This window comes from Mytilus trossulus, chromosome 11 (genome assembly GCF_036588685.1).
Source record: "Mytilus trossulus isolate FHL-02 chromosome 11, PNRI_Mtr1.1.1.hap1, whole genome shotgun sequence".
NCBI classification, from domain to species: domain Eukaryota; kingdom Metazoa; phylum Mollusca; class Bivalvia; order Mytilida; family Mytilidae; genus Mytilus; species Mytilus trossulus.
The window spans coordinates 51,982,797-52,006,529 of record NC_086383.1 but is presented as its reverse complement, the minus strand read 5'-3'; the positions used below and the strand labels follow the sequence as shown (position 1 = coordinate 52,006,529).

Genomic DNA, 23,733 nt, shown 5'->3' with positions numbered 1-23,733 from the left:
GTTCTAAAAAACGAACAATACACACTGATCGTTTTTTTAGTCCCCAATGTAAATGAAAGAAACAAAAACCACATTATACCATAAAAAGAAGAGGAGAAATTCGAACATTTCCGGATCTATTTCTGGCCAAAAGACCCCCAGCAAAGATTGCGTATGAAAAGATGAACCTCATGACTTAAAAGTCAGGCCTTAAAGCACTGCCTTTAAAAACTGTAAACATTAGAAACATATATAATACATAATAGTATTATATGTCTCAGTTAACATGAACTTCTACCTACGAAAATGCCCATAATCCGCCATTGGAGTTTTGAACTTTTTATAGTTTAGAAAAGGTTGTTTTTCATAAAATTAAAAGAATTAAAAGTAAGGCATATTTAAATTTTATGCACATTGTTCAAAATTACCAAAAAAATCTCTTTTATTTAAAAAAAGACACTGTTTTCTTTGAAATCAGTTATTTCAAACAACTGGAGATAAATAATTTCATTACAATTGAGATAATAAGAATTAAAATACTTAAACTTTTTTTTTTGTGGAATAAGAATGCAGTGATTGATTTATTTTGATACACATTATTAACCGTCATATCATTTCAGTACTTTTTGTACATCAAGATTGGCTGTTCTTCATTAAATATGCCTAATTTAAGGATAAAGATATTAAATTTTTGTACGCGTTGCCTAAATCGCAAATATTTCTTATTTATTCTAAAAATTATTGACCGCCATTTGATTTTTGTACTTTTTAAAGTTTAAAATTTGTTTTTTTTATGAAATTAAAGGAGTGTCATAGAAATTATATTTAAATTTTATTTCCATTGTTTAAATTAACTAAAATTAGTATTCTTTTTATTAAAAATGGTGCTTTTTTATTTAAAATTAGTTATTTTTACAATTTTGAGACAAGTCTTCTTATTAGAAATTACACTTTAATTTTTGTTGAATAAGAATGTAGTTGTTGATTTATTTTGATACAAATTATTAACCGTCATATGATGTCAGTACTGTTTGTAGAACAAGATTGGCTGTTCTTCATAAAATATGCCTACTTTAATGAAAAAGATATTAAATTTTTGTACGCGTTGCCTAAAATGCAAATATTTCTTCATTTTACTAAAAATTATTGACCGCCATTGGATTTTTGTACTTTTAATAGATTAGAATAGGTTTTTTTTCATGAAATCAAAAGAGTGTCAGAGAAATCATACTAAAATTTTATTCGCGTTGTTTAAAATAACCAAAATTATTCTTCTTTTTATTAAAAATGAAGCTATTTTATTTGAAATTAGTAATTTTTACCATCTTGAGACAAGTCATCTAATCAGAATTGAGATATACTGAGAATTTAAATACTTAAACCTTTACTTTGTTGAATAAGAATGCAGTTGTTGATTTATTTTGATACAAATTATTAACCATCATATGATTTCAGTACTTTTTGTACAACAAGATTGGCTGTTCTTCATAAAATATGCTTACTTCAAGTAAAAAGATATTTAATTTTTGTACGCGTTGCCTAAAATGCAAATATTTCTTCATTTTACTAAAAATGACCGCCATTGGATTTTTGTACTTTTTAAAGTTTAGAATAGGTTTTTTTTTCATGAAATTAAGAGTGTCAGATAAATCTTACTTAAATTTTATTCGTGTTGTTTAAAATTTTATAGGCTTCGATTGTGACAGGAATATAAAAAGTCCTTGATTATGATTAGGTTTTTTTAAAGGATTTTATCATGATAAGGATACAAAAATTCTGAATATAGACTACATCTTTCAGTAACTGATACTTTCATTTTGCTTTTCCCGAGTATGTTTGGAAAATAATAAAATCAAAATCGCGATGTAGACACCGTTTTAAAACCCGCCGGGTTTGAAAATATATTACCTAAATAAAACAAAAAGACCATTCTTTAATAATAATATATTTATGTTAGGTTTTATCTGTACATTTCTTTTCAATAAAACTTTGCTAAATTATTATCATTAAAGCAAAATGTATCATCATGATCATTGAACGTTCGATTTTCACTAGTCGCCATTTTAATTAAACAAAACGAAACTAAGATTCCGTAATTTGTATTATTTTATCATGTGACGTATTACAGGTCAATCCGTCATCAAGGTCGATCGTTTCTATCCGTCCGATCAGTCCGATCAGTCAATTACTTTTACTATAAGTCTGACGGATTGCTGACATGAGTTTGACGCGAACTTGACTGATCGGTGACTGATCGATGACCGCTGATTGATCGCTGAAATAGTAACGCCTAAGGTTGCAAGTACTGTATACTATATAGTCAAATAGTCCCTCAGTAGAGAATTTAGGTTTTTGACATACGTAATACGTAACATACCTAAACATTTAAAAAAATGTTCATTGTTATCTCCCGTTGGCCATTTAACTTGTAATTAAACAAAAATCATATACTTTGACGTACGTAATGCACCTTAACTTGGTCGTTGTAAAATTGTGTTTGTCTCCCTTTTTCCATTTAGTTCAAATCTATTTAAAATAGCGTATTTTACGACCGAACGTTTACACTAGTAATATATCCGAACCAGGGGTTAAAAAATCCACTAGCCCGACGCCCGGGACTAGACATTTACGTCTCGGGCAACCAAAACTTATAATCCAGTATGCCCGACGGACTAGTAACAAAAAAATCTTGGCGTGTCTAAAATAGAAAGTGGAAAATCCCTTCATCACTTTTCTGTCTTAGCCAATCAGATTCAATTACGTCATCCGGGATTCCAAGAATTTGAACTGGTTTGTACAGGTTCTCACCTCATGCACAGTAACATGTTTTAAAAATAGAACAAATAACTCCGGGTGGCCCGGTATCATGTATTGATCGCAGTTATTGTACTTTCAATATCGATTTCTCGTTATATGTTATAACGGGGATATTTTTCATTGGTTCTGTCGAGTTTTTCAATTAACGGTACCGGGGGGGTATAATGTATTGATAGGTATTGATCCGTCTAGACTCTTGTCGGACAACTGTTAAAGCAGGGAGCACGAAACTATGTCAATGCAACAAAATATATCAACATATTTTACTACGGCAAGCGCAGAAACTTCATCAACTTCAAGTTCAACACGAAAATCGGCAAATGAAGGGGATTCTTATGAGGCTGATACAGATACATCTAAAAAAAAATTAGAAAGTACGATCGGGACAAGCGAAAAAGAACGTTCATAGCGACATGGAATGAAAGATTCCCATGGGCAAGGTCGTTGTTGAGGATGAAAAGCCTAAGACTATTTATTTTATTTTATTAAATTATAGTGTACAAATGCCTTCAAAACATGACACACATTCCCAGCGTCTTAAGCAGCACACCCTGAGTGATTTGTAAGTGATACTTAGTGGCTAGCAGGTTGGTTTTGATGGGCTAGCAGTTCTTGAAACAGGGCTAGTATAATCCTCCTGCCAAAAAGTCCTGGGCTAGTTAGCTGTAACAAAAATGTTTAACCCCTGTGTATATCAGTTGAATCTGTTCAAATCTCACTCACCTACACGAGTTGGTATAAAAACTAGAGGCTCTAAAGAGCCTGTGTCGCTCACTGCGGTCTCTGTGAATATTAAACAAAGGAAGCAGATGGATTCATTACAAATTGTGTTTTGGTGATTGTGATGTGTTTGTACATCTTACTTTACTGAACATTCTTGCTGCTTACATTTATTCCTAACTATAATGAAATTGGCCCAGTAGTTTCAGTGGAAAATTGATAACAATTGACTATAAAGGACAATAATTTCTTAGGGGATCAATTGACCATTTCAGTCATGTTGACTTATTTGTAAATCTTACTTTGCTGATTATTATTGCTGTTTACAGTTTATCGCTATCTATAATAATATTCAAGATAGTAACCAAAAACAGCAAAATTTCCTTAAAATTACCAATTCAGGGGCAGCAACCCAACAAGTTGTCCGGTTCAGTTGTAAATTAAAGTGCAGATAGGTCTTGACCTGATAAACAATTTTACTCCATGTCAGATTTGCTCTAAATGCTTTGGTTTTTGAGTTTTAAGCCAAAAACTGCATTTTACCACTATGTTCTTTTTTTAGCCATGGCGGCCATCTTGATTGGTTAACCAAGTCGCACCACACATTATTTAAACAACATACCCCAATGATGATTGTGGCCAAGTTTGGTTTAATTTGGCCTAGTAGTTTCAGAGGAGAAGATTTAATTAAAAGTAAACGACGACAGACGATGACGACGGACGCAAAATGATGGGAAAAGATAACTTGGCCCTTCGGGCCAGGTGAGCTAAAAATAAAGAGGAATCGTACTTTCTTATTTTACCGCAAGGACTGTAATTTTAATAATTGACTGAAAAGGTTCTTTAATATTGACAATTTTATTTTATAAGAACGAAATAAAAACAAATATTTCATGGCCTCATTCTGCAACCTTAGGAGCAGCTTGTTCTTCACTAAGATTATTTATAAATTCTGCCACTCTTTGCAAGTCCAACACATCATTAACAATACACGAGAATTAACCTTTACACTTGTCAACCTGTCGACCTATGCATTTACCGATTTTCAACATGTCGACCTGTCAATCTATTAAAATTGAGCCATCACACTTGTCAACCTGTTGACCTGTCAACCGTTTAACCTTTACACTTCTCAACCGGTCAACCTAACATGCATTTTTCGACTTTTCAACCTTTTAACCTTTACACTTGTCAACTGGTCAACCTATCATGCATTTATCGTCTTTACAACAGGTCGACCTGTCAACCTGTCGACCTTAACACCTGTCAACCTTTTAGAACTTTCTTGGGTCAACTTGTCAACCTTTCTAGTGTAAACATGTCGACCTTTTACTCTGTCAACTTATGTATCAACATGACTACACCTATTTACTTCTTTAATAAAACCGATGGAACTACAGTACCGTTTATCTGAATTGTCTCGACCTTCAATGATGAGGTATGGTCAAATAGTTGAACTCCTTTCCATCAGTTCGATAGAATGCCTTCCATGCAGACTTATTTGTATTCTGGTATAGTGAGGTCGATAATTTGCTCAATCTTGAGAAGAAGGAAGACGGACAAAAAGAAAATATTGACATTCAAATACCAAAAATGTTTGTGGTAAATTATTTTTCTGTAAATGTGTTATTTTTTATCTTTTGTACACCTTTTACTTTCGTCCATAGTTTTTCATAAGGATGCAACCCCTTTATTTTTAGGTGAGGGGTGCATAGATAAACTGTTAAAACAAAATTTTTATTGAGCCTGTTTTGTCCAAGCTCGTCGACTTATGATTTTTTTTCTATATTCCAATCATCTTGTTTTGCGGCCATTTTTTGGTTCTGCCCTTTGATTTTGTAAATACTTTTCCAAACTTGGTGTCATCATAAATCCGAGGGTCCTGCCTATTTATTTCAAATTTGATCTAGCCCCCTACCAAATAGATATTATTGTTTGAAAAGAACCTTTTTTTGAACGCATAAATATAGAATAATCATACATTGTCTCGAAATATCAATGCTTAGAAACAGCCTCGCTTTCTTCCTGTTTCTAAGCCTATACAAATAACATTGATATTTTAAGACAATGTATGGTTATTCTGTATTTAATTTGTAATTAAGTCATCGATCATTTAGATACATCCATTAGATTTACAAAAATTATGGTGGAGGGGGAGACTCTGTCTGACGTGGAAATTTTGTTTTGAATATTATCTAATGGGCAGAAATATCTTGATTTTAAATTCCCAGCAACCCCGATCCCATCCCCCTACGGCCCCACCCCAAAAAAATCGAAGGGTCCGTGCCTGTAACATGAATGTTATTTTAGAATTAAAACAAAACTATACCTATCCTGAAATACAGAACCGGCGAAGGGAGACAACAAAATTTATATTATGTCTTATAAGTCCGTATAATTGTTAGCCTAAGTTTCTTGCGTTAACGTACGTAAGTTTCGTTTTAAACGTCAAATTCTCTACTGTAACTTAAAAACTGACTTTAGCAGAAAACCTTTTTTTCATCATTTCTATTCTTTTTCAAAACTTATGTATTATAAATGCATATTAGACAACTACTCAGTAAAGTGAAGTTGACCAGATTTAAAAAAAAGATGTTGACCAGATATCTAAAACCAGAAACAGACACATAGGCAACGAACAAGCTTATAAGATAAAAAATTAATGAAAAACAGATGTAACAGAAAGCAACCAACACCAACTCTGAATTGCAGAATTAGGACAGGCACACACAGAACGTTTGGGATAAGGATTGAATGTTATACGACAAAACATTTTGATTTCGACCATTTCATTACAAAATAGAACATGCGTACATCTACCTGCAAAACAATACTTTATGTATATCATTAATAAATGTAGTGTTAAAACCATATGTATGTAAATGTGTATTCTTACCTGGATCAATCATGATCCATTTTCTTGTCTCTATATCAAGTCCACAACGACCTTCAACGAGGGAAATGCCATCAGTGGCATGTCGCCCTTCTGGAACATTATCCCCAACTAAAAGCTTGACTAGACTTGATTTCCCAACAGCGAACTGGCCCGTTACCATGCAGCGCATGTCAAACGATTGGTAGCTTCCGCTGCCAAGCAGTTTGTTCAACATAGAATCTATTAATAGAAATTTCCTAAATGGTTAATTATTGACGTATTGCTGAAGTCTCACAAATATGTGGTTACTCTTTAGGAATAGTGACTATGTGGTATTATAATATTCTTCAGTAATAAGGAATATCTGTTTTTGTTTCTTCTACTATTTGATATATTGCCTAAAGTATTCATAAGACTTAACCATATCAAGACGATGAAAAAAGATATGCCTCACATGTTTTGAAATATAGGTGGTAAATTTCAAATGTTGAAATAAAAATGCCAATATTTTAAAATGTCAACTATGCGAATCTTTCAAAGTTAATTAAAAGATAACCCCCATCGAATTAACATGAGCCAATACTCATACAATTGCATACTTAATATCATTGACTACTTTTAAAAATTTGGACAAGCTGAGCAGATTTGACAAAAACCAACAGCAGTTGGACAAGTCAGGACTTGGAATGCACTGTCATGGGTTAAGAGAAAGACTTACCATCAAGTTGTTACTGCAAACAAACTCGCAGATAATGAGTGACAATTCAAGGTTCTCGCTAAGGATTTTTAAAGGCGAGTCAAGGGACTCGTCATTTTTAGCCATGATGAGTCCTACAGCAAGAAGAAAATTTTTATTGCAATATTTAAGTCTCCATTTCTTAACAGAGCAATGTAATGACATTAAATTTAGATCACTTTTAAACTTTTGCTATAAAATGATGATATTTGTGTTTAACTGTGTTCAGTTTATACAAAATATTTCAATCTTGATGCATATGAGGACTCACCAGTTTTGAAAATTGTGACAGATTTTGATTAGTCAAGGACTCATGGACTCGCCTTAGTGAGAACCCTGCAATTATTAATGTATTCCCATGGGTAATAACTGTGCACCAGTTATTGTGTACCTATTTGTGTTCTGCTATGAGTTACAATTTATAATTTAAATCAGCAAAGACCCATCGCAACAACAACTGATACAAAAATATTATAATACCTTTAGATATTTGGATGATAAATTAGCTCTCAATAATGGCTACGTCAATATTTATACAATTCGAATTGTAACATGGAATATGTTTTATTCTTTGGCATATCTTATTGTAATTTATCTGAATGTTATAGTCAATTGTTTAGGTACAACCAAACTATTACATTAAAGCATTTCATTATACATGATGTTTAAGGAAGTCCACTTCTCAGTTTCAAAATAAAAAAGCTTTTCATGACACTAGTACATGTATGTATTGATTGATGAACAAAAAAAAGCAAAAACAATACATTGATCAATGTGATTTTATTTGAGATATTAACCATTGACATTTTTGCAGGAAAATATTCTCTCTTGATGTGGCATAGCTTTATCATAAGTAGTAAAAAACTATTAAAAAATGAGAAAATAAATGGGGTTCAATGGGCAACAAATGCATTCAAATGGATAATACTAGAAGATTCCGAAAATCTGACAATAATTCCAAAGCATGACCAGCAAACATTCTTAATTAAATAAGTTGACATCAACTTGAATTACAAATCTCTAAGCAAAGGCTCTAGTTTTAGGTCTGTTGAGGACTATCTGAAGCATTAACGTCCACAATGTAACATAAATGTTTGTTTATTTTGAAATTTAATCAGGTAATAACAAATCAGATTGTTGACTAATATCCAGATATTTGTTTTACCTGTTATATAATACCATTCATGAAAAAAATGTGTAAGGCTATCGCGGAAGCGGGTGTCAGGCCTACTTTTGTTGTTGTCTATGTTTTCTTAGTGCGTTAGAAATTCAAATAATTGTTTTTTTTTTTAACTTCAATCATAGAGTGAATGTAATGTTAACTAGCAAAAATAAAGTGTATTTATAAGTGAAATATGGATAAACAAGATTTCTTTATCAAAATCTAAGTACATGTATGGACACTGTCTTATTATCTATCATAAACACACTTTTGTCCAAGTTTGGTAGAAATCCATGATAGTTTAAGAAAAATATTTACATTTCAACAATTCTTATCACAGAGTGAACATGTGTGAACGCTGCCGTCGCCGATGAAGGAATGTAGGATCGCTATGTCTCGCAGGATCGACGCAAACCACAGTTATTTCCGACAAGTTGTCAAACCTCTTAACACTCGTTATATATTCAATTCTTATCCACAGTGTTGTACATATTTATCCATCCAAGACAACCAAGAGCTTCGCTATACACTATACGTGCATGATATGCCTGTTGCCCTTTGCCGGCTTGTATATATGCTTTAGATTATTTTTTTTCAACGAATAAATTTCTTTGGCCGTTTCCGACATTTTTTTCAAGAAGGACTGTACAATATCAAATCAGAAATAATTTTTAAAAAACCAACAAGTTCAATAAATATAAACAAGTCACCATAGTTTCATCATAAACTGCCAAATGCATTTTTGCTTTATTATCCGAAAAACTGGAAAACAGCCTCGTTTTTTAAGAATAAGACTGCATGTAAAATCTGAAACTTACACAAATTGAAAGAGATCTTACATCAATAGACATAAACAATTCACCAAAGTTTCATGAAAGTTTGTGAAAGTGTTTTTGAGTTATTGTCCAAAAACTTGGAAAATCCCCCTTTTTTAAGTATAACAATTCTTAACTGAAAAACAGAAAATCTAAAATTTATATAAATTGAAAAGTAGTTTGAGTCAACAGATATAAACAATTCATCAAAATTCATAAAATTTTGTGAAAGTGTTTATGGATGATTGTCCAAAAACTGGAAAATCACCCTTTTTAAGCATGAAAATTCATAACACGGAAACGTAAAATCTAAAATTAAAAAAAATCGAAAGGGAGCATACGTCAATAGTATAAACAATTTACCAAAAGTTCATTAAAGTTGATGGAAGTGTTGTTGAGTTATTGTCCGAAAAAAGGAAAATCCCACTTTTTCAAGGATAAAACTTTATAACATAGAAACGAAAAATCTGAAAATTTACAAAAATCGAAAGGGAGTTGACATCAATAGATATATAAATATAAACAATTCAACAAAGTTTCATAAAATCTGATGGAAGCGTTTTTTAGTAATTATCTGAAGTGTGGACAACAAACGGACGGACAACGGTATACCATTATATGTCCCGTCTTAGACAGGTGTATAACAACTGCAACAAATCTTCCTTGAGACATAAATTCAGATTCAGCAAATTTTAAATTTCTAAAAAGATATCAACTCGAAAACGGTGATCCAAAATTGGAATTTGTTCTGTGTTTTTTGGTAACAAATATTGTGTAAAAAGTTCTTATTATTTTGTCCAGGACCACTTTATTTTAGAAAACACAAGAATTTCGGGATATAGGGACACATGTAGATAATAAGGGTAAACGTTCATCCCCGAAATGATAGGAACTGATTTTGATTCATTGTTGATATAAAGGAATTTCATACATAAATTATAAGAATTGCACACATGAGAGTGCACGTGCTAACATAGTAATTTATTTAAAATCCGTATTTCCGAGGGGTGTTACTTTTAACTGAATGTGTCAAAGCGACACGAATGCATTGCCAGTCCCAAAATGTTGAAAAATCTGCAATTTCAGTATAAACACATGTGGACACAAACATGATGGTAGTCTCACATATAAAAAATCAGCTCAAAATCTGGAGGGGAGTAAAGAAAAAATCTTTATTATAACTGTGATTTTCAATAGTTTATCAAAGTCCAAAGCCTGTAATTTTAGCAAAAATTAGTGGAGCGGAACGAAACTTAAATTCGATCTGTAACTTATCATAGTTAACTCACATACTAAAAATCAGCCCAATATCTGAAGGCGTTAAGAAAAAAAGTTCGTATAACTGTGATTTTCAACAATTTCTTAAAGTCCAAAGCCTGTAATTTCGGCAAAAATTAGTGGAGCGGAACGAAACTTAAACTTGATCTGTAACTCATCATGGTTAACTCACATACCAAAAAATCAGCCCAATATCTGACGGGGTTTCAAAAAAACTTCGTCTAAAGGTTTGTTGCGGAATGACAGAAAGACTGAATTTCGGAATTTCGGAAAAGGGTCAAACTATATGGCACCGACAACTTCGTTTTGGGGGGGGGGGGTTGAATAAAAAGAGTTTATATGCACCGATTTTCCATTGCAAAAACACAGATACAATCTACAAAACCAAAAATGTGGAAATAATTGTACACATTGAAATGCTTACATAAATACAAAATCAATAACCCAATTGGACTAATTTTTCTAAACATATTCCAGTCTCTTTATAATAACTATATGACAATGTCCTCTGACATGGTGACATTAAATTGAATAGGGATCTACCTTACATTTACACGTTATGTTATTATTACTATTATTATTATTTACAATATTTATATAGCGCATTATCTAATTAAAATTACTCTAAGCACTTAACACAAAACAATAAGAGCAGTTAAAAAAAGGTGTTAAACATTAAAACAATCACCGCAATAAGAATATGACATAAAATTCTGAAACACATATAAACAACAAAAGGAACAGAATAGTTAAACTAGAGGCTCTAAAGAGCCTGTGTCGCTCACCTTGGTCTATGTGAATATTCAACAAAGGACACAGATGGATGCATGACAAAATTGTGTTTTTGGTGATGGTAATTAGATCTTACTTTACTGAACATTCTTGCTGTGTACAATTATCCCTATCTATAATGATAAGTTTCAGTGGAAAATGTTAGTAAAAATTTACAAATTTTGTGAAAATTGTTAAAAATTGACTGTAAAGGAAGTACACCACTAATTCATGGTCCCATTGCTTTCTATGTTAAATTCCTCCATTTCAAAAAGGCACACCTCTTTTATTTTAAGTTCAAATAAAGTGGCAATCATTGCATTTCAAAGCAACACTTTATGGTGTCTTGTACTGAAAAAATCAACATATCTTGCATGGCATATAAGAAAGAACTGGTTCCCGGAAGTTCAGATGTACCAAAACAGGTACTTCAGATCTGACAAACAGACAACATGTACCCTCTTTTTAAAATTTGGTGCAGTTCTTTTAATATTCAAAACTAAAAGTCCAAAAGTGTTCTACAATGATCACCAGTTCTTCAGCTTTCATTTGATACCAAAAATACCTAAATATTCTACATATTTTGAAAGTTACACTCATGCGTAGGAACTATTTTGTGTTAAATATGTACTACTTTCTGGTATGTGCTTTCTGGCCGGGCCTGAATTAGTGGTGTTACACCTATAACAGAACCAAAGTTGCTATATTGACTTGAGCATTACTTTTTTTCATTCTATGATCTATTTCAAGCAATAAAAAACATATAAAGCTTTAGTCCAAAGACTATTTTATTACTTCAAAGCTCAAATTGGACTGGTAGTAACATATGGGTTTTTCAAAGAAAACTGCATATGTTTATTACCAGTGACCAATATACTTTTTTTATTCTCAATATCATTGTTTTATTTATTAATTTCTATTAGGAAAGCTATGCGCTTACTAATAGTCATATTTTTTATCAGAAGTTCTTCATTAAATAAAAATATATTAGTCCAAACTTAGGCATAAATGAGAAATTATCCCCCCTTTTTTCTTGAAATTCAAAAAAGGCTTTTTTTTGTATGAACCATAAATTCTGTGGGAAAACATAGATAAATAAGAGCAATTCATATATCCCTCAGCTATATAACTTGCTAAACTGGTTCAAAATTGCATGCACAGTGAGATTTTAGAATTCTTATATGAGTATATACCATTTGCCTAGATTGTAAAAGTTTACCATAAGAAAAAAAAATAATCTTGAAAATCAGAAAATTATTTTGACCAAGAGCTTTTCTGTTCCTTATACAAGTCATAAAATACATGTTTTATGGATTTCAATCAGAAAAAATGCAAAAATAAGAGCTTGGAGTCAATTCCTGACTGCATGCATGTTGTATGACCATAAAAGGCTAACATACTTGAGTATGCCAATTTAAGAGCTTAAATTTCCCATAAACAGGTTGGTTGACCAAAATAAGATGATTAAACATGATTACTAACATCATATTTGACTTATTTTCATTGGAATAGGTACAACTTCTAAAAATTGGATTTCTGGTGATTCTCTGTAATAGGAAGTACACCACTAATTCATGGTCCCATTGCTTTCTATGTTAAATTCCTCCGTTTCAAAAAGGCACACCTCTTTTATCTTAAGTTCAAATAAAGTGGCAATCATTGCATTTCAAAGCAACACTTTATGGTGTCTTGTACTGAAAAAATCAACATATCTTGCATGGCATATAAGAAAGAACTGGTTCCCGGAAGTTCAGATGTACCAAAACAGGTACTTCAGATCTGACAAACAGACAACATGTACCCTCTTTTTAAAATTTGGTGCAGTTCTTTTAATATTCAAAACTAAAAGTCCAAAAGTGTTCTACAATGATCACCAGTTCTTCAGCTTTCATTTGATACCAAAAATACCTAAATATTCTACATATTTTGAAAGTTACACTCATGCGTAGGAACTATTTTGTGTTAAATATGTACTACTTTCTGGTATGTGCTTTCTGGCCGGGCCTGAATTAGTGGTGTTACACCTAAAGGGCAATAACTCCTTAGGGGGTAAATCAACAATTTTGGTCATGTTGACTTATTTTTAGGTCTTACTTTGCTGTAAATTATTGCTGTTTAGAGTTTATCTCTATCTATAATAATATTCAAGATAATAACAAAAAACAGCAAAATTTCCTTAAAATTACCAATTCAGGGGCAGCAACCTAACAACCAGTTGTCCACTTCATCTGAAAACTTTAGAGCAGATAGATCTTGACCTGATAAACAATATCAACCCCTATCAGATTTGCTCTAAATGCTTTGGTTTATGAGTTATAAGCCAAAAACTGCATTTTACACCTATGTTCTATTTTTAGCCATAGCGGCCATCTTGGTCAGTTGGCCGGGTCACCGGACACAATTTTTAATCTAAATACCCCAATGAGGATTGTGGTCAAGTTTGGTTTAATTTGGCCCAGTAGTTTTAGAGGAGAAGATTTTTGTAAAAGATAACTAAGATTTACGAAAAATGGTTTAAAATTGACTATAAAGGGCAATAACTCCTAAAGGGGTCAACTGACCATTTTGGTCCTGTTGACTTATTTGTAAATCTTACTTTGCTGAACATTTTTGCCGTTTACAGTTTATCTCTATCTATAATAATATTCAAGGTAATAACCAAAAACAGCAAAATTTCCTTAAAATTACCAATTCAGGGGCAGCAACCTAACAACCAGTTGTCCAATTCATCTGAAAATTTCAGGGCAGATAGAACTTGAACTGATTAACAATTTAACCCCATGTCAGATTTGCTCTAAATGCTATGGTTTTTTAGTTATAAGCCAAAAACTGCGTTTTACCCCTATGTTCAATTTTAGCCATGGCGGCCATCTTGGTTGGGCACAATTTTTAGACTAGATACCCCAATGATGATTGTGGCCAAGTTTGATTTTATTTGGCCCAGTAGTTTCAGAGGAGAAGATTTTTGTAAAAGTTAACGACAACGGACGACGGATGCCAAGTGATGAGAAAAGCTCACTTGGCCCTTCGGGCCAGGTGAGCTAAAAAAGAAATAATCATAATTAAAAGGCATAAGTAACACTAAATACATAATGTGTCACATCTAATAATGAAAAAAAATAAAATACCTTTCGTCCTTAGAACTGCAGTCTGAAATAAACAGTAAAATGTATTGAGTGTATATTTGGAAACTTGTAGAAATGTTAAAGTTTAATAAATAAACATCAACAACCAAACGTAGTCTGTAATGGAAAACAAATTGATTGTGATTGATTCATTTTTGCATCTCGCTGACCTATTTCTTGCATGTCATGTTTCTTCGTAAATTTTACGCACGCCATCACGAGTTGGTTGATAGTTATGGAATAACCGTTTCACAAATTATATTTGATATGTTCTTTACGTCGTAACTACAATACAATCCCCTTCCCTTTCATGAATGTGACCTACTGAATTAGATTATTTACAAGATTTGTTATCTCATAAGCAACACGGTGGGTGCCACATGTGGAGCAGGATCTGCTTACCCTTCCGAAACACCTGAGATCACCCCTAGTTTTGGTGGGGTTTGTGTTGTTTATTCTTTAGTTTTCTATGTTGTGTCATGTGTATTATTGTTTGTCTGTTTGTCCTTTCATTTTTAGCCTTGGCGTTGTCAGTTTATTTTCGATTTATGAGTTTGACTGTCCCTCTGGTATCTTTCGCCCTCTTTTCATAATTGAAAGAAGCTGGAGGACCTAAGAAAATCAACCATGTATATCCATACTAATAAGATAAAAATGGAAATTGTAGGCAGACTGACTGTGGTATGATTACCCTTAACTTAACCACTTAAACTATCCCAGCAAAACATGTATGAACTCAATATTATATAATATACAGAACGGTGACGGATCATCAACAGAGAGAGAAAAGGTAGAATTTGTGTGTATTTATTTGTTATTATCATGATATTTGAGCAAAGCTATCAATAGTCGGTGGTACATTTTCTACAAGCATTCCAGATTAATTAAGAAATAGGTAAGAAAAGGCACACATGAATGGTGAATTGATGAACATTGCCTCGAACTTGTTTAATTTCTCTTTTAAATTGTACGCATTGTACAGAAAGAAAGTTACAGAAAAAAAGATTTAATAGGTATATCGCAAGAGTTGTTACAATGGGCACAATATTTCTATTTCTGTGCATGGAACGAAAGAATTGAGTCTCGTCAAAATTGAAGGACATTTATAGTTCAAATGACACAATAAAATAGATATTAACATTACACAAACTCTGTCACTTTTTTAAGTAGTCACTGAACAATGAACATGAGGTTAAGGACAATGAACATATGACCGACGGAAACTTCATAACATTAGACACATTTAAAGTATGAAGTATCCAGGTCTTCGACCTTCTAAAGTATAAAGCTTTTGAGTAGTGAGCTAACGGTGTCAAGACAGATTGCTATGCCTATGTCGAGGTTTCGGTGACTTAAGTCCCAGTTTCAACAAAAACTAAGTTTATTTATCAGAAAATACAAATAAATATAAGTAAATGTTTGCTATCATTTCGCAAAATAAATTTTGCAGGCTTAACAAAAGTCAGGTCAAGGACAATTTACATATGACATCCTACCACCTTGTTTCAAAGGCATCTGCAACCCAGTTATAAAACATCCAGTTATTCTTCCTTTTGAAATTCAAAAGCTTTATACAAATAGTTTGTGCTGCTGCGGTATGAGGTATATATAAATAAATATATGTCTGCAAGACACAAAAGAAGCCATGCTTATCATCAGTATTAAGCATGTTATAATATATCTATTTACTGCAGTGTTATGCCCACTGTTTTTATAAACATGATAAAAAAAACAAGAGGCTCTCAAGAGCCTGAATCGCTCACCTTAATTCTTTTGGTTAAATCTCTCATCAATGATTATTTTGGCTTATCAATTTATTTAAATGTTTTTTGGATCGTCCTATTTTCTTCAAAAGCCAAAAAAAATAATAATTTTCTCCTATGTTCTATTTTAGCCATAGTAGCTATGTTTCTTGACATACAAGGAAATAAAATATAAAATTTATACTAGATACTCTGAAACTCATTTAGCCTAAGTTTGGCTGAAATTGATACAGCAGTTTCAAAGGAGAAGATTTTTTAAAGTAAGTCAACATGATGAACAAATTGTGAAAAAAAGTCTTTAAAGGGCTATTACTCCTTAAGGGGTCAATTGACAATTTTGGTCAAATTGACTTAATTGAAGATCTTACTTTGCTGAACATTATTGCTGTTTACAGTTTATTTCTATCTATAATTATATTCAAGATAATAACCAAAAACAGCAAAATTTCCTTAAAATTATCAATTCAGGGGCAGCAACCCAACAACAGGTTGTCTGATTCATCTGAAAATTTCAGGGCAGATAAATCTTGACCTGATAAACAATATAACCCAATGTCAGATTTGCTCTTATTGCTTTGGTTTTTGAGTTATAAGTCAAAAACTGCATTTGACCCCTATGTTCTATTTTTAGCAATGGCGACCATGTTTGTAGATAGATCATAACTTCGGATACAATTTACAAACTAGATACCCTAAGGAACATTCAGTTAAAGTTTGGAAGTATTTGGCCCAGTAGTTTCATAGGAGAAGAATTTTGTAAAAGATTTCTAAGATTTACGAAAAATGGTTAAAAATTGACTATAAAGAGCAATAACTCCTAAAGGGGTCAACTGACCATTTCCGTCATGTTGACTTATATGTAAATCTTACTTTGCTGAACATTATTGCTGTTTACAGTTTATCTCTATCTATAATAATATTCAAGATAATAACCAAAAACAGCAAAATTTCCTTAAAATTATCAATTCAGGGGCAGCAACCCAACAACAGGTTGTCTGATTCATCTGAAAATTTCAGGGCAGATAGATCTTGACCTGATAAACAATATAACCCCAGGTCAGATTTGCTCTAAATGCTTTGAATTTTGAGTTATAAGCTAAAAACTGCATTTGACCCCTATGTTCTATTTTTAGCAATGGCGACCATGTTTGTTGATAGATCATAACTTCGGATACAATTTACAAACTAGATACCCTAAGGAACATTCAGTTAAAGTTTGGAAGTATTTTGCCCAGTAGTTTCAGAGGAGAAGATTTTTGTAAAAGATTACTAAGATTTACGAAAAATGGTTAAAAATTGACTATAAAGGGCAATAACTCCTAAAGGGGTCAACTGACCATTTCCGTCATGTTGACTTATTTGTAAATCTTACTTTGCTGAACATTATTCCTGTTTACAGTTTATCTCTATCTATAATAATATTCAAGATAATAACCAAAAACAGCAAAATTTCCTTAAAATTACCAATTCAGGGGCAGCAACCCAACAACAGGTTGTCTGATGCATCTGAAAATTTCAGGGCAGATAGATCTTGACCCGATGAACAATATTACCCCATGTCAGATTTGCTCTAAATGCTTTGGTTTTTGAGTTATAAGCCAAAAACTGCATTTTACCCCTATGTTCTATTTTTAGCAATGGCGACCATGTTTGTTGATAGATCAAAACTTCGGAAACAATTTATAAATTAGATACCCTAAGGAACATTCAGTTAAAGTTTGAAAGTATTTGGCCCAGTAGTTTCAGAGGAGAAGATTCTTGAAATAGTTTACGACGACAGACGACAGACGATAGACGACAGACGACGACGGACGCCAAGTGATGGCATAAGCTCACTTGTCCCTTCGGGACAGGTGAGCTAAAAACTAGAACCAGAGCATATCTCGAACCTGGTAGCAAATTTTAGGACACTGTCATGATTTTACGTGGATAGTTAATGATAACTGTAGTGTATTTTAAGGTTGACCTTCTACAAATATAGGTTTCACACCTACATACTGAATATTCCTTGAGATGGGAGCTATGTTAGAACAATGTCATGATAGTCATGATAGTAGAGGAAGTGATATAAAGTTTTATGCAGGACAAGTTAACATTCAATTCATGTATCTCCATTCTTATGGAATCTACAGTAGAATTGACAAAGCAGTAAAATTAAAAGATATTGTCAGTGTAAGAATCTCATATATACAAATTCGTAAACCTTGTTCTTTATCATACTCGCTTGAAAAAAATGGCAGACGTCTACTTATTTTGTTTACTTTTTAAAAAATCATGTATCAATAAATTAATGAATTAAAAATGCCAGATTACATTAGTGGAAGGACGACAAAGCTTATAATGTGGCGCCTCAAACAAATTTGGTTGTCTTATCAAACTAGTAATAAAAAAATAGATTGCATTATATTTCAAGATATTATTTCAAGCCTTACAAAATGTTTAAAGCTTGAAATCTACTATCTTGGAGTATCCTGGTTTTGTGTCATTTGATTTACTTGGTTTTATATCACTTTACATTTTGTAATTGGATGTGTACCTGCTATATTCTTGATATAAGCATATGTAATTTAAAAGCATGTGTACCTGTAAGTATTCCATCACTTCTTTATACTGTCCCATTTTTTCTGCTGCCGCTAGATCATACGGAGTCTTACCCTGAAACACAAAAAACTGTTGTATTGCTTTTCTCTGTTAATTACAAATAAGGCTTGTATATCTCATATCTCATTATGAGTAACTAAGACCATAATAGTTGAGTGGTGCTTTAATGTTATTTTACATGTGCTCGACTTATAATGTCTAGTTTATAACGCATAACTAATGCAACATCATTCCAATCCTTTTGATAGACACTCTGTCTGCTAAAGTAACGTCGTAATTTTACAATCTGCCGTCATACAATATTTAGTTTGTATTGCCACTTGTTATCGCAATTGCAAATAGAATTACTGAGTTGAAATAGAAATAAATTAGATGAAAAAATAAATGAATATTTAAAGAATTTTTACATGGTATTATATTTATTGATATACAATAAATGAAATTTGCGTCCTGTCATTCAAAACGTCAATTTTTTGACGACGTTACACTTTTCAATTATTTTATCAGAACAGACATTATTTTTTAAAGCTGGCACGCCATCTATAAACAACGGATATTTATAGCAGAAGACTCATTGTGATGGAAAAATTTCAGAGATTGTACTGTCTGATGCTCCTATGGTTCGGTAGGTAAATAAATTAGCCCTGTACGTTTAAGATGTTAAATGTTATATTTCTCGCGAAAAATACGTAAATAAATTGGAGCTTTTCAGAGAACATACTTGAGAACTTCGTTGAAATGATCCCAACATTTAGTTTGATCTGGCTTTCTAATGCACAGCGCGAACCAGGCAAACTATAGATGTTGATACTTTTTACAGAATTAGTCCACAATGTTGTGAAATACTTTGTAACGTTTCCTCATTTGACAATTTGTGTAAATCCGTGAAAATGAAAGGCATTTGTGTTGCCCAAAAATTGTAAACAATCATCGCAAAAAGTATGGCAGCCCGGCACCAAAGAAGCTGTCAAATTAAAACACCATACTCTATGTAATATCTGATTGAAACGTAGACCCGAGTTGTTTGTCAGACTGTCTATTTATATCACGAGAAACTATAGTCTGTTTCTTTTTAACTTTCACTAGACTCAGGGATGTGTGTTATTTTTACGAGAATTTGAGGCAGTGATTGCTGGACCTCACACTACAACACACTGCATTAAAATACTTTCAATTCTTTGCTATATAATGCAGATAGAACTACCAGCAAAAAAGATAAAAAAAAAATTCATTTCATTTTTTTTTACTGTATTTTTTTGTTTTGCTTCAAGAAAACAGTATCATTAGACTCATCAGATTTAACACAGCTGTATTTGTTTATTAAATTTGTTTTCATGAAGTGCTCTCCTTTTTGATAATATAAACAAGTATTTGTTTGTCCTTATATTAGATGAATTGCTGAGATTAAACAAAATATATTTTAAAAACATGTGCACTTTTAAAAAGAGACAACAAAAAAAAACTAAATTAAGAAATAATGACCAAATAATCAAAGATACTGCTACAGACAAAAACTACTTCATTTAATGTGTAATGAAACACTAATGATTTATCAATAAGCCAGTAGATAATGGAAGTATGATTATTAGACATGAACAGCAATCAAACAAATATATAGCTCTCAGCAAGTGAAAAAAAGGCAAAGTTTTAATATGCTTTACAAGAAAATGTGGGCTTTTAGATTTTAAAATTCTTATTACATTATATGCTATAAACATGATATATCTTGAGATAAAATTATTATAATTTCTGTTTAGATTTAATACATGTAATACCAGCCGCTGTACACAACTCACAAGAATTAAAAACAAATGATGATGCTATTTGATTTTTCAATTATTTGTAAGTAATACTATGCTTTTATTTAAATATTTTTGTCAATACATGTATCAAATATTAAAAAAAAGTCCCTGAATGCAAAAAAAACAAAATTTAAAAGTGTCCAATTTTTAATTATTCTGTCACACGTGTGATTTATGTCAATGGATAATTGGTGACGTGTTTAGTGCCACTTTCAGCATTATGTACTATTTCGTAGAAGTAGTCGGTTGAGTGAGAAAATAATGATTGCAGAGAACCAAGATCCAAGATAGTTAAACTGACAAGCTAAGTGTGTGCTTCGAAATTCACAACCTTTGTATTGACAGGATAGTGATAGAGAAGTTATTTACTTAAGACCAATCAGCCAATGAAACCAATTTCAATGAAACAGTAACACAACAATGTGGCATAGAAAAACATACAGTCTTTATCTATAGCAAAAGTTAAATAAAAAATTGCTGAGTTTCTGTTTTTCTTACTTTAGTTTGCCTCAAACATTAAATGTTATAAAACGAATAGGTACACAATGCTTATTACCACAAAACACAGATCATGTTTAACATTGGGTGGCGTCACTTTTACCGTTCATGACTTATGTTCCTTTATAAATGAAGCAATTACTTAATCTGTTGGTTTAATTCTCTTCCTCTTGTTTGCTTCAACAAAATTTTATGAAATTTATACACAATGCTTATAATTACAAATAGGGCTTTAATGAAATTAATCCTGCATCTGTATGCGGAAGTTGACTGGTGCATATTGTTACAGGCAGGGTATATGCGGCCCCAAAACACATTCTCAATTAAATTAAACCATGTTCATTTACAAGAATAGCCTAGTATAGAAAAACCTCCTGTTTGAAAAATGCCTCCAATATATTTTATCAAATCAACTTTGAATGAATTTGAACAATTAACTAAATTGAAGAAAGCGGGGGTGTTATGTTTTCTTTACAAATACAATGTATACTGATCCCAAATTTGAAACAAGTGAAACTGCGAGCTACTGCTCACTGATGATACCCCCGCCGCAAGTGGATAATATTAATAGTGTAAAAATATGCAAGTGTTCGATAAACAGGAAGTTGTTGAGTGATGAATCTGAAAACGCATCACACGGTATAGCTGATTTATATTAATCCTGAAACCAAATTTCAGAAATCCTTGTATTGTAGTTCCTGAGAAAAATGTGACGAAAATTTTCAACTTGGCTATCCTGTGTAAAATCATACAAGTGTTCGGTAAACAGGAAGTTGTCAAGTGATCAATCTGAAAACGCATCACACGATATAGCTGACTTAGATAAACCCTGAAACCAAATTTCAGAAATCCTTGTATTGTAGTTCCTGAGAAAAATGCGACGAAAATATTCATGGGACGGACGGACAGACTGACTGAAAGACAGACAGAGGTAAAACAGTATACAGATATAGGAAGATGTGGTGTGAGTGCCAATGAGACAACTCTCCATCCAAATAACAATTTAAAAATTAAACCATTATAGGTTAAAGTACGACCTTCAACACGGAGCCTTGGCTCACACCAAACAACAAGCTATAAAGGGCCCCAAAATTACTAGTGTAAAACCATTCAAAGGGGAAAACCAACGGTCTAATCTATATAAACAAAACGAGAAACGAGAAACACGTATATATTACATAAACAAACGACAACTACTGTACATCAGATTCCTGACTTAGGACAGGTGCAAACATTTGCAGCGGGATTAAACGTTTTAATGGGCCCAAACCTTCTCCCTTTTTCTGAAACAATAGCATAACATCACAACATATAAAAACATACGATAAAATATCAATTAGCAGACTTAACTCAATCAAAAACCGTATGATTACACAAAGAACGAATAAATTTGATCTGCGATATCTGAATACAAATGCACAGTTAATTAAATATTAGAGACAAACAGTCATGACCAAAAGGCTATCAAATAAATTCAAACACACTGAGAAATATTTAACCAATCAATGTTCACTTTAGAAAAAAACCGTTTTTTTATAATCTTGAAGTTTATACAAATGTTGTAAGAATAAGTGAAAAATTGAAGATATTACAAATAATCAAAGCTGGTATACAGCCAAGATCCATATAAATAAAAAATGACAAAAAAGCATTATAAACAGTATCAACAGGTCGAATTAACAAGAAAATACGATTTGAGAGTACTCGCAGTTACTGACAGCTAGTTAAAAGCCAAAACCAATTAATAGTAAAAAATCATGCATCAGAGACTAAAATCGACTAAAACACATCACAGGGATTTAGTATTTTAACGTCATTAATAGTCAAAGAAGACATGACTTGTGCAATGCCAAAAATAAATGTATCGACAGGTAGTAGTATAGTGAAGAGCGACTTCTATAGAAATAAAAGTTAACGCGGGGTATAAAAAAACTATTCTCAATGCTCAGATTTTGCCTTTTTTTTTCATTTCCATTACAATAACATGAATAAGGGAGTGTTATAAATAAAAAAAAAAGAATCTGATTTATCGTGTCAAAAACTAAATAAATTTGTTTGTGCTTTGCACCTACAATATTTTTGACAAACAAAAAAACCCAAGAATTTATATGCCCCACTTACGGTAGTAGAGGGGTATCATGTTTCTGGTCTGTTTGTCCGTTTGTAAGATTGTCCATCTGTCCCTTTTCAGTTAGTTTTTGATGAAATTGAAGTCCAATCAATTTGAAATATAGTTCACATGTTCCCTATGATACGATCTTTCTAATTTTAACGCCAAATAAGATGTTTGACCCCAATTTCACGGTCCACTGAACATACGTGTAGAACATAATAGTGTGAGTGAGGCATCCATGTACCATGGACACACATGGACACCTTCTTCTTAGATTTTTATTGTTTAGTTGCTTCATTACTGATTTATTATAATATCATTTAACCCATCATTGATCATTTTTTTAACATTTTTATATGGTTATTGCCTGTCCTTTTTTAGACCTGTAAATGAGAACACACACAATCATGCACATAAAAAAACCTCATATACATTTTTGAAGGTCATTTGATACCTATGTATTATTTCAATTAAGTATTTTATTTATTTTTGAAGTAGAATTATCCTTGACTAGTTGACTAGGCTCTACTGATATGATAGATATGCGGATGTCTTATTTTGGGATCTTGACAACGTTGGAAAATGTATCAGGTAGGTGGTTAATCGTACATATCATGAAACAACTATGTTATAGAGAAACCATTGAAATAAGTCATATATTGTTGAGACAGCAACCAA

At 32.2% G+C, this 23,733-nt stretch overlaps 1 protein-coding gene across 1 annotated transcript in view; it reads right to left on the bottom strand.

Moving 5' to 3' along the window:
• Positions 1-18,692, bottom strand: part of LOC134691298 (uncharacterized) — a 48,920-nt gene extending 30,228 nt beyond the window's left edge. The window contains exons 1-3 of the mRNA XM_063551752.1: positions 18,625-18,692; positions 14,282-14,303; positions 6,413-6,631 (exon numbers count right to left, since the gene is read on the bottom strand). Of these exons, the coding sequence (XP_063407822.1) occupies positions 6,413-6,631; positions 14,282-14,303; positions 18,625-18,660 (277 nt within the window). The 5' untranslated portion in view covers positions 18,661-18,692. The remainder of the gene's footprint in view (positions 1-6,412; positions 6,632-14,281; positions 14,304-18,624) is intronic.
• Positions 18,693-23,733: the final 5,041 nt, after the last annotated feature.